Source organism: Hyperolius riggenbachi, chromosome 7, assembly GCF_040937935.1.
Source record: "Hyperolius riggenbachi isolate aHypRig1 chromosome 7, aHypRig1.pri, whole genome shotgun sequence".
Taxonomy (NCBI): Eukaryota; Metazoa; Chordata; class Amphibia; order Anura; family Hyperoliidae; genus Hyperolius; species Hyperolius riggenbachi.
In genome coordinates this window covers 81659289-81672375 of record NC_090652.1, presented here as the reverse complement: position 1 = coordinate 81672375, position 13087 = coordinate 81659289, and the positions used below count along the sequence as shown (strand labels likewise).

General features: G+C 42.0%; 1 protein-coding gene across 1 annotated transcript in view; it reads right to left on the bottom strand.

Annotated features, from left to right (window-relative positions):
- Positions 1–550: 550 nt before the first annotated feature.
- LOC137526077 (uncharacterized) overlaps positions 551–13087 on the bottom strand; it is a 46369-nt gene continuing 33832 nt past the window's right edge. Inside the window, exons 18-24 of the mRNA XM_068247292.1 lie at positions 12656–12768; positions 11573–11743; positions 10839–11086; positions 10408–10511; positions 9628–9746; positions 9376–9534; positions 551–661 (exon numbers count right to left, since the gene is read on the bottom strand). Coding sequence (XP_068103393.1) covers positions 551–661; positions 9376–9534; positions 9628–9746; positions 10408–10511; positions 10839–11086; positions 11573–11743; positions 12656–12768 — 1025 coding nt within the window. The remainder of the gene's footprint in view (positions 662–9375; positions 9535–9627; positions 9747–10407; positions 10512–10838; positions 11087–11572; positions 11744–12655; positions 12769–13087) is intronic.

The following is a 13087-nucleotide window of genomic DNA, read 5'->3' as shown; positions in this document are numbered from 1 at the left end:
GGCGATCCCCGGCCACTGATTGGCCGGGGATCGCCGATCTGCCTTACGGCGCTGCTGCGCAGCAGCGCCGTACAAATGTAAACAAAGCGGATTATTTCCGCTTGTGTTTACATCTAGCCTGCGAGCCGCCATCGGCGGCCCGCAGGCTATTCACGGAGCCCCCCGCCGTGATTTGACAAGAAGCAGCCGCTCGCGCGAGCGGCTGCTTCTTGATTAATTAAGCTGCAGCTGGCGACGCAGTACTGCGTCGCTGGTCCTGCAGCTGCCACTTTGCCGACGCACGTTATGAGTGTGCGGTCGGCAAGTGGTTAAAGTACACCTGAAGTGTACTTTAAATAAATATGGCAGCTGCCATATTTATTTCCTTTTAAACAAAACCAGTTGCCTGTTATCCTACTGATCTTTGGCTGCAGAAGTATCTGGACCACACACCTGAAACAAACATCCAGCAAATATAGTCAAACTTCAATCCAGGGCCTACAGCAAAAAGTATTAGAGGCATAGAATACGCAAACAAAAAAGTTTTGAGGGTAGCTCCGATATATTTATCTCAGGAACCAGCAGGACTGAGAGGCTGCAATTTTCCAATGTGTCTGATCACATCTTTGGAGTGATCAGACACAAAACACCCAGGATCAGACACTACTTCTAGCATAGCAGCCTAATAGAGAGCAGAGGAATAGCAGAAATAGCAGAAAATAGCAAAGGGTGAAAACCAGCCTGTTTCACACTGAAAACTGTGGCAATTGCATTCTGGATTCTAATTTAGAGAACAAGAATTGCAAATGGAATCATGGCTTTATGGTGATTGTTCAGCAATTTTCAATGTGAAACAGGGCCCTAAGCAATCTAGATAAACTTGGGTATCTATATAAGAAAAAAAGGGGCATGTCTTCAACCAGGGGAATAAAAACACATCTAGCTCTGGGTGCCAGTAGTAAAAACGATTAATCCCATGCTGCACAAGGCATTTTTTCTACACCTCAATGACAGGGTAAGATAAATATTTTCTCTCTTTTGCTTAACTCTTCTTCTCCTTCTCCTAATACACTATTTTTTCCTTTGTTTTGTAAAACATTTCCTCTTCTTACAGTTCCTCTTTAAAAAGAAATAAAAATGTCAGCCCCCATATCCCCGTCACTCCAGGTGTGCTTTAACCTCCCTGCCGTTCTAATTATTTGCTGCGCACGGCAGGGAGGGTGTTTTTTTTTTAGCATGTAGCTAGCCTAGCGCTAGCTACATGCTTCCCCCCTCCCTGCGGCGTCCCCCCGTATGTGCCGATCGCCGCCGGCGCATATGCCCATCCGGAAATCCCGTTCTGAACGGGATTTCCATGAGGGCTTCCCCCGTCTCCATGGCGACGGGCGCGATGACGTCACCGACGTTGTGACGTCAGAGGGAGTCCCGATCCACCCCTCAGCGCTGCCTGGCACTGATTGGCCAGGCAGCGCACGGGACTCGGGGGGGCACCCTCTGATGCGGCGGGTAGCAGCAGATCGGCGCGGAGGCGATCGTAAGTGACACGCAGCTAGCAAAGTGCTAGCTGCGTGTATAAAAAAAAATTATGCAAATCGGCCCAGCAGGGCATGAGGAATCCTCCTTGGCAGGTTACCCCGAGCTGAGCTCGGGATAACTGGCAAGGAGGTTAATGCTACAATGGATTCATGCTATATCACATAACTGTAAAGCAATACAATAATGTAAATGATCAGTAAGGCAGGGAACACACTTGTCTTTCAGTTTTCTGCCGCGCGTTTTCCTGCATACTTTTTCTGCACACCAAGTGTGTCTCTATGCAGGAAAATGTGCGCGTTTTTTCATAGCAGCTGATGTAATTGATACAAAAAACTGACAAAATGTGCAGAGTCATGATGCAGAATGTCAGTTTTTTTTCTGCGCGCAAACAAAATATTAAGTGTGTACTAGCCCATTGATTAACATGAGTTCTCAGTTTTTCTGTGCAGAAAACGCGCACGAAAACAGACAAGTGTGTTCCCTGCCTAACTGTATTATGTCTACACACTGTATACACCAGCTTATATAAGAAATTTAGCCCAAATTGGCCATATACACCCATAACTAGAGATGTCGCGAACGGTTCGCCTGCGAACGGCTCCAGGCGAACTTTGGGGGTTCGCGTTCGCCTACATCAGGCGAACTTTTGCGAAAGTTCGATTCGCCCCATAATGCTCTATTGAGCAAAACTTTGACCCTCCATATCACTGTCAGCAGACATGTTATTGCTAAACACACTGCTGGAGGACCTGCCCACCCTCCCTCCTCCAAGCTAGGTCCTTATACCTTTTGACTCAGTTGTCTGCCTACACTAATTAGTTATGGGACAGTTGCTACACACTCTGCTAGGGAGATTTTAATTAGCCTCTTGTGGGCTCCCTCCTCCTTTCCTCCCCCCTACCGGAGGGAGAAGGGTCTCTTCTGCCAGGGAATTATACTATTTTAAAAACCAGTATACATCATACCATAGCTGGGAATTGAACCCAGATCTCACTGTGTGGTGGGCAAGTCACCCTAACCACTGTACCACTACGGTAGTAAGTGAAGCTGGCCTAAAATTTACCATTTATGCTCAATGCAATAGAAACATTAGGTTGCTTAAAGGAGAACTGTAGTGAGAGGTATATGGAGGCTGCCATATTGATTTCCTTTTAAGCTATACCAGTTGCCTGGCAGCCCTGCTGATCTATTTGGCTGCAGTAATGTGAATCACACCAGAAACAAGCATGCAGCTAATCTTGTCAGATCTTACAAAAATGTCAAACACCAGATCTGCTGCATGCTTGTTCAGGGTCTAGGGCTAAAAGTATTGGAGGCAGAGGATATGCAGGATAGCCAGGTAACTGGTATTGCTTAAAAGGAAATCAATATGGTAGCCTCCATATACCTTTCACTACAGTTCTCCTTTAAAGGGAACCTTAACTGAGAGTGATATGGATGTTTCCTGTAAACAATACCAGTTGCCTGGCAGTCCAGCTGGTCTTTGTGACTGCAATAGTGGCTGAATCACACCCTGAAACAAGCATACTGCTAATCCAGTCTGACTTCAGTCAGAGCACCTGATCTGCATGCTTGTTCAGGGGCTGTGGCTAAAAGTATTAGAGACACAGGATCAGCAGGGGATTCAGGCAACTGGTATTATTTTAAAAGGAAAAATCCATATCCTTCTCCGTTTAGGTTCCCTTTAAGGATTTGTAGCATAAAAGCCAACTCACATTGGCTGGGATTTGAACCTGGGTCTCACTGTGTGGTGGGCAAGCACACTAACCACTGTACCAACTGAAGTTGGCCTAAAATTTACCTTTTATGCTCTAATACTTTTAGCCACAGCCCCTGAACAAGCATGCAGATCAGGTGCTCTGACTGAAGTCAGACTGGATTAGCTGCATGCTTGTTTCAGGGTGTGATTCAGCCACTATTGCAGTCACAAAGATCAGCTGGACTGCCAGGCAACTGGTATCGTTTACAGGAAACATCCATATCACTCTCATTTAAGGTTCCCTTTAAAGGAGAACTGTAGTGAAAGATATATGGAGGCTACCATATTGATTTCCTTTTAAGCAATACCAGTTACCTGGCTATCCTGCATATCCTCTGCCTCCAATACTTTTAGCCCTAGACCCTGAACAAGCATGCAGCAGATCTGGTGTTTGACATTTTTGTAAGATCTGACAAGATTAGCTGCATGCTTGTTTCTGGTGTGATTCACACTACTGCAGCCAAATAGATCAGCAGGGCTGCCAGGCAACTGGTATAGCTTAAAAGGAAATCAATATGGCAGCCTCCATATACCTCTCACTACAGTTCTCCTTTAAACAACCTAATGTTTCTATTGCATTGAGCATAAATGGTAAATTTCAGGCCAGCTTCACTTACTACTGTAGTGGTACAGTGGTTAGGGTGACTTGCCCACCACACAGTGAGATCTGGGTTTGATTCACAGCTATGGTATGATGTATACTGGTTTTTAAAATAGTATAATTCCTTGGCAGAAGAGACCCTCCTCCCTCCAGTAGGAGGGAGGAGGGAATAGGTAGAAAGGGAGGAGGGAGCCCACAAGAGGCTAATTAAAATCTCCCTAGCAGAGTGTGTAGCAGCTGTCCCATAACTAATTAGTGTAGGCAGACAACTGAGTCAAATGGTATAAGGACCTAGCTTGGGGGAGGGAGGGAGGGTGGGTCCTCCAGCAGCAGTGATGTGTATTTCACTCAATCAGGTGTGCCTCCAGGTATTAGAGCTGTTGAAACATTTTTTCTAGCTGGTAGAATTTTTTCAAATTTTCAAAGTTCGCCTCCCCATTGAAGTCTATTGTGGTTCGCGAACTTTTTCGCGAACCGAACCTTTCGCAGAGGTTCGCGAACAGGGTTCACGAACCGAAAATCGGAGGTTCGCGACATCTCTACCCATAACATCTCAGTCAAATCAATCATTCTTTATTACACGATCAAAGTTGCAGATATACACCTTTTTCCGGATCAGATCACAGACAAGATTAAAATCTATTTCTGCGCAGAAAATAGTACATTAAAACCGAGGAACCATCCCGCATACCCCATAGGTCATTACTCTAGGCTTGTGTGCATGGAGTCTGTCAAAAAGACTCTGGTGCTCCATGCACGCAAGCCCAGTCTGCCCACCTGTCACACAGCACCTCACACCATACACACAGCAGCTGCCTCCCCCTAATGGGGATAAGTCCTTAGTGTTAGAAAGGTTACAGAAATCAAGCATTAGTAGGTTAGAGGGGACGCAATCCAATATGCTTAAAGACTGTGAAATGAAGCAATGTCATTCAGACATCATTCTCCCATTAGATCACTATATACTCGCATCCGCATGCAGGACAACCCAACTGTGCAAAGCTCATACTCCGCCTGGTTTTGGCCTGGAGTGGCTAATGTACGTGACATCCGCGTCCGCATACTGGACACCCTAGAGTTTTGTAACAAAATCACTTCGCCTGCACTTAGCAAGAGGCGGCTAGCGAACGCTAGCTAGCTGTTTCAGCGTGGGCAGTGGGGATGCTGGATACACGTGGTGCGGCGGCTGGCCCCTCCTACTGATGCATTTCACGTCACATGACGCTTCTTCAGGGCTTTGCACAGTTGGGTTGTCCTGCATGCGGATGCGAATATCCAGGACTCACCCTCACCATACACAGTTTATGGATGTGATTAAGACTGATATAGACCCCATTGGAGGGATGTAGGAGCTGGACACTTGCTGCTGTAGTGTATCCGATTGCAAGCACTCGGAGGGGAGAAGATACGCCAAGCTGGACTGGGATGTCCCACACTGCGGGGTTACTGCAAGTATATCCTCATTGATGCATGCAAACCGTGATATAATGGGAGAATGATGTCTGAATGACATTGCTTCATTTCACAGTCTTTAAGCATATTGGATTGCGTCCCCTCTAACCTACTAATGCTTGATTGCTGTAACCTTTCTAACACTAAGGACTTATCCCTATTAGGGGGAGGCAGCTGCTGTGTGTATGGTGTGAGGTGCTGTGTGACAGGTGGGCAGACTGGGCTTGAGTGCATGGAGCACCAGAGTCTTTTTGACAGACTCTATGCACACAAGCCTAGAGTAATGACCTATGGGGTATGCGGGATGGTTCCTCGGTTTTAATGTACTATTTTCCGGTGCAGAAATAGATTTCAATCTTGTCTGTGATTTGATCCGGAAAAAAGGTGTATATCTGCAACTTTGATCGTGTAATAAAGAATTATTGATTTGACTGAGATGTTATGGGTGTATATGGCCAATTTGGGCTAAATTTCTTATATACAGTAACTACTGGCCACACCTATTCCGCATATATATATATATATATATATATAGAGAGAGAGAGAGAGAGAGAGAGAGAGAGAGAGAGAGGTATAAGTAAATGCACGATTTAGCTGCAGCCACATGGCAAACCCCAAATGTTGCATACACCAGCTTACACTGGGTTTGATGGGTCAGCTACTTTACAGGTATGAAAAGTTGTAAACCATGTCAGCAACAGTAAGAATTTTTATATTAAAATTGCTTTAGTTTAGCAATTCCAGCTAAGTTTTTTTTTTTTTTTTTTTTTAGCAAAAATGGTTTTTACTTCTGTCCACCGCACCAAGGATTAGTGAGTAAACAGGAAGTGTAGTTTTGCCTGAGGCTATGACTAAACCTGAGGCAAAACGCAACCTGACAGCTGTTGCATGTGGTCCGCAGCAAGAGGGCTTAACACACCAATGTTGCCACCTCTGGTCCCTGTGCTTCATGCCACACTCCAAATCCCCGAGACTTTCTGCCTCACTGAGGAACTTCTTCGTGAGAAACAAGAAGTCTACCGAGGGTGGAGCACACCATGAAGTGCAGCAGAGGTGATGACATAGGTAAATGAACCCCTATTGCTGCACATCATATATCATCAGTCAGGTTCGGTTTTGGCTGAAACTGCATTTCATGTTTACCTGCTCATCCTTACAACACAGTATTTTTAAATTAAAATAATAATTGTTGTCATCATCATTGTTGTTATCATAATTATCTTACTTTAAAATGATTGAAAACGTTGTAAGAATACACAAGAATTAGGCAGTCTCATGTGAACTCAGAAGAGTTACTTTGGCCGGATTACACTTACCTGCAGTCCACACAGTTAGTGTAACGATTGTGGAATCGTCTCCGTGGTCAGCGCACCAGACGTGCGCTGACACGGCGGATTTCCTCCACAAGGGTATATTGCGGACACCCAGGCTAGGTGCTATGCACCTGCAGAGGGCAATTCCCACCGGCAGATGGCGCTGTGGAGTGCAGGCGAACACAGCCGCTGCACAGCCACAGATGCCAAATGGGAATTGTACAGATCCGGGACAAGGTACAATCAGGCAGGGCTGGATAGCCCACAGGGAACAGAGCAAAGGGATAGAACCAATGTGTGCCCACCAAATTAGTCGCCACCCAGCGACGGCGAACACACAACGGCAGGAAACGAAGAAGGAAACGCAATGGCAAGAATGGCGATTGCCAATAGCGACACAAGACTGAGCAGGACAGAGCACAAGGGTAGCAAAGGCACAGCAAATCATACAAAGAGAAAGATAAAGAAAATAATAAACGCTAGCTGAACGCGAACACCGCACTCATTCGCAACAGTGCACGCGTTCGTGCGCGGTCTCCGCGTGTTACGCACAACAGAGACAAGCACGCCTAACTAACCAAAGACAGACAAACACGAAACAGAGAACGCGAGCGCTTGCTTAACGGTTACCTCACCGAGCCTACAGCAAGCGTTTCGAATCAGACAAGACAGACAAACGTGAAACAGGAACTAGGCAGAAAGGATCCACCGCTCTTCCGTCAGAGCAAGTGTGATCCAAGCAGAAACACAGATCAGAAAGATCCACAGCCGCTACCGCTAGCGGTCAGTGCGATTCAGGAAGACAGAACAGAAGGATCCACAGCGCTAGCGAAAAGTGGCTAGCGCGATCCCAGGAGACAGAACAGAAGGATCCACAGCGCTAGCGAAAAGTGGCTAGCGCGATCCCAGGAGACAGAACAGAAGGATCCACAGCACTAGCGCAAAGAGACTAGTGCGATCCAGAGAAGATAATAACAGAACAGAAGGGCCTACCAGTAGCAACCGCTGCTCTGGTTAGCACCCCACAGACAGACAGAACAGGCAATACAAATAATACAATCCTAACTAGACTAGGGAATCTGCCTAGCGCAGTCCCACGAATAACTCTAAACTAATCTTCAACGAGAAGTAGCATGGCTGACACTCACTAGGAGTGTATACTACAAACCCTGAAGGAATGACCAGCAAAGGACTGTGGGTAATCCCAACCTTTATACTGCCAGTCATCACAGGAGGCAGGTAGGGGATTTGCATAACGAATGTATGCAAATTCCTCAGCAGCAAGCTGCAGAACTGACAATAGGTCTCTCTAAAAGAGACCTGCAGAATGCAGACGTGAACAGTGGTCAAAACGCTGCCTGTCTGCACAGGCAGCTGAGCAGATTCTCACAGTTAGTAACTAGATCACTTGTAGGATATGGTCTCTGTGTCTCCCTGATTCAGAGTTTCTACATGCATGCTTAGAAACAGGTTAACATTAATTTGGATCACCTGGATAAATCCATCAAAGCGGTGTTCCCCGCTATATCAATGGTCCGTAAGAAGACAATGCAGCTAGTATGGCTAGATGACACTTACTTGTCAGTTGACACCCATTTAACAGTACATTTGTCTCTTATTCTTTGGTTTGTGTAAGTATTGCTTGCACTAAAACAGTACTTGGACTTAGCTTAAACATCAGTATATAACACATATGTGAATTTAAAAGTAACAGGAAGATTCTCTTCAAGGACCACAATCTCAAAAATCAGTAAAATTTAAAATATATGTGTACACATACTGTACATATAAAATGAACGTTTTTCCAAGAGCAAACTGCACTTTAAATTACTTTTTTTTGCTATCACTTACAGTAGGTATTATTAACCTGCTGCTGAAAATCTCTTAGCTCTTTGAACTAGTACATCTTTCCATGGGGGATTCTCAAAGTTTCCTTTATTCTTTTCAAAGCACGCCCCAGCATGAACATATGTAAAGATCCTGGCCAGCCTGCCTACTCTCATGTGCACTATTCTGGAAGCTGGACTGTGTCACTGCCATCTCAGGAGAGCTTTTAAAAAAAATAAGGAAACCCCATGAATTCCCATGAGGAGATGGACTAGTCCAAAAACGTATCAGTAAGCCGTTAAGTGGCTAAATAGTGTATTGGAGTGGCTGGATAGTGTACTGGTTAGGGAACTGCCTTTGCCGTGGGAGACCAGGGTTCAGATCCTGGCTAGGGTCAGTACCTATTCAGTAAGGAATTCAAGCAAGACTCCCAAGCACTGCAGGGTGGCCTCTTGTGCGCATCCCAGTGGCTGCAGCTCTTGAGCACTTTGAGTTTGACAGAAGAAAAGCGCTATACAAATGTTCATATTATTATTATTATGAAGACCTGTTAGATAAATGTTACCTATTGTTAGTGCCAGTTACTTAGGAAAAATAATTGTACAGTGCATTTTACTGTATACCAAATGTTCCTTTTTTTATGTATACACATGTATTTTAAATGTTTACGTTTTTTTGTTCCTTTTACAAGTTACTGGTGTGGACTAGTTACAGGGTCAACATTCTTGGACAATCTCACATCAGTAAGCTTTTACAGTATATCACTTGCAGTTGATCCTGGGGGATGACCCTTACTTTCCACAGAGAAACCCTTTTCAAATGCATTGATCATCTATATTGCTAAGCAATGTCACTGAACAAGGAGTACAACCTGACAATAAATTGCCAGTATTTAATTATTTCCATACCTGCACTGCTGCTTTGGTTATTGCAGTTGTATAGTTGGTAATATTTTCTGGTTGAATAAGCCCAAGGATAATTGTCAAAAGGTTACTGTTTGATAGGACATCAGGCTTAGTTAAGAGCAGAGCTGCATCATCAGGGCTTAAGATTTTCAGAAGAACACTCTGGTGAGCAACAAAAAGATAAAACATTATTTTTTTTAAATTGAGAACAGTATGCACAGCTTTAATAGGAAGTAAAAACTAGTGAGAACTCACCACATCTAAGTTTGGATATAATTTGGTGAGCTGTGAGTAGGTGGCATGGTTAACGAAAGGTCCAAGGTTCTCATCAAGCCATGTTTTTGTATCCATGAAGATGCCTTCACAGGCTGAACCTTGTGAAGAAAGTAGTATAATATAAATTAAACAGCTTTGCCAAATAATATTGTACCAAAGAAAGAAATAACAATGTAGTTAATTAATCAGATACTAAAGTTGAAGAACATTGGCTCACACTGGAAAACATAACTGATCCAGTAAACTGGAGAAATTATTTATTTTTTTAATGTTGCTTTTAGGTTCAATCTTGTTAGTGGAATTTCCCTATGAGGTTTTCTGCTGGGTCCCATAAACTAGATTAGTACTGACTATTCAAAAAAAAAATCAGTCTAGGTTTACTGGGCTACTTATATCTGACATATATATGTCAGGTGATTACTGGTCAGAGCAGACATCTCTTTCTCTTGTGTAACATGCTACTTAGACCATCTAATGTTCTCCGGTGTTCTCTAGACCAAGGTTTTGACTCATTAAAGTAAACGCAAAGTGAGAGTATAATTGAGCTGTCATTTTTCTGCAGTTTTTTTTTAAAAAGTGCAATTGTTGGACTTCAATAGCATACATTTGAAACAAACATGCAGTTAGTGGAGTTAGACTAAAAAGAAGTACACATGATTTGTATAGTCATACTGGATCTGTAATTTGTAAGAAATGATGTACAAAGTATCAGTAGTTAGGCAGGTTGTTTTTTTAAAAATCAAATTACTTTGTACGTACCTGCAGATTGTTGCTGACCACTCAAGTAGGATATGCAGTAAGTATAGATTGAGCTGATTTCAGCTTCATCAAGTTTGTAATAGACAGAACTCAGTTCATTCACACTGAAAAATAATTGTAAAAGAAAAACTTGTATTTGTAATAACTTTGTAAAAACTTTGCTGATCGAAAATGAATGTCAGATTGTCTTGTAATTAAGTAATTGCTGAGCAAATAAAGCAGAGAAGTCAGTCCTATTAATTAGCTTCTGAGTGATGTGGAATCTTGAGTATTTAACCCTTCAAGTAACTTAAAGATATTTATATCCGTTTTGTTATCAGTTTAATGCTGTTTTCAATGCGTTAGACCAAAAATTAAATGTTTCATCTCATTTTAATGCTTTAGTTATACACTATAATAAATGTCTAGCAAGTAAAATTAATGTAGCTTACATGGTTTGGTATTCTCCACAGGGTATAAAAAGTGGGAGTTGTGAAAAGTGGGTTTCCTTGAGAGCACTGAAAAAGTCTACAATGATGACGTGGAAGACCTCTAGCCACTGGTGCATGTTTTCTAGACTCCAGCTTTCATTGAGAACTATGAAGGTATTTGTCACAATTTTCTGTTCAGTGTTGAAACTCAGCTGAGACATTGGTTGTAGAACACCACAAGATGATATATTCGAACTGGCATCTGTAAGCTAAACAGTAATTGAGAAAGGAAGTTAATGTATTCTAATTATGCACATAAACTTGTATTTTTCGCTATATTATATTGTATTGTACTGCATCCTAAATAGTGTTGTAGTTTGAGTTCAGGTCTAAATAGATTTTCTCCCAGATAACACTGCTTCTTGAATAAAAGTTCTGAACTGTTGTATTTTCCTACTTTTTCATTAAGAATATTCCCGATGGTTAAATTTGTGAATACTGAATATGCAGATACTTAATATGTACATATTTAATAAGAAAGGATGCAAAAATACAGAAGAGGGCAAAAAACCTGCATACAGGAATATGGCCTTTTTTCCTGAGCTACAGAAATAAATTGATAAATGTCTAATTTTAGGAACAAAAAAATTCACCAAAATAAATGTAAGCTTTCACTATTTTCACTTTGGTTGAACCAGATTAATAAAGTCCTTGGTTTGAATACTGATGCAAAAAAAAGTACTGAGAACACTTACCTGACATGTCATACTTTGTATTGTTAAGAAGTATTTCAGAAGTGTTTCATAACTTTTGAATTCTCGGATTACATTTACGAGAGTTGTGGTTAAAGTCCAGTTTTGTAAGGATTCAGCAATGAAAGTGAAATCCACCAGCTCATATACAGAAAGGCTTTCAGGGTTCTCAATCTGCATAGGAAAAAAAGAAAGACTGTTTTAGATGTGACAAGACAAAAAGACAAAAAGCTCACTTTGCTGGTACTGTCAACTATGCATAAGTGCAATCAATAAAATCCCCTCCACCAGTATTTCCAGTTACAGTTTGCCAATATTCCACAGAATTTCTGCTGAATGCCTAAATAAGGAAGGCCTCCAAACATCCTTTTGGTTAATTGGCTTTACCTCAAACTGGTTTTAGACCTTGTTTGAGGCATTAGGTTGTAAGATAGCCTTTAGGTGGTAATAAAGGAGCTTTTATATGCTTATTCTATCCTCCGGAACTCCCTCCCACAATCTGTTCTGCACTCACACACCCTTGCTATCTTCAAATACAAGCTAAGAAATAAGAAGGGTGCTGAGCTTGTATACATCTTATAGTCTCTCCTTATCATATTACCATGATATATATATGAGAGAGAGAGAGAGAGAGAGAGAGAGAGAGAGAGGTAGATTGATAGTTATAGTCTGGGGGTTGGTGTAGGTGCTGGATTGGGAGATGTGGAGAAACATGGGAGTGGGTTACCTAGTGAGATTGGTGAGTAAATCTCATGAACTGGTAAAGTTTTACATACAATATCAGTAACAGGTAACAGCGAAAGACACAATCATAATATTTGCCCCAAGTGCCTTAGCAAGAAATATAAATGCTACTGTATACATTTATTTTGAAAGGTTTACAAAGAGTTGTGTAGAGCTTCCTTCAATGCAAATCCGACAACATACACTTTATTTAATAATTGCAAGACATGTACAGGTATAGCTGCTCATTGTTCTTTCCGTACATCATTTAAATTGCAGGTGTCTAAAATAAAGCAGATTGCACATATCTTTCTTCTGGGCCTTTTGTAAATCTCACATTTTATGACATTCTCAATTTCTCACCTTTGAAAAGTTTTGATTGAACTTCGTGAGATCTTGAATTGTCGACTGTGCAATGAAATCTCCAAAGTTTACATCAATCCAGCTAGTCAGCTTGTTTGTGTCACAGGCAATACCTGTTGGAGAAAATATAATGTAAGATTCTCGGAATCCCCCCAAAATAAACATAAAGTAAATGTAAATCTTTTTCTGGTTTATGTGGTCATCAATATTTAAATCTATACATTAAATCTGTACATATTTCAAATAATTGACCGGTGAGGTTATTATTAATATTATTATTTATTTCTATGACTGGAAAATATTCTGCAGCACTGTGTGGGGCTCACAATCCAACATCCTTACCATGGTGTAGGGTGAATTTAAAGAGAAACTACAGTTTGATCGCAGTTCTATAAATATTGTAGGTGACTTTCAAGAATGTACAGCTAATTA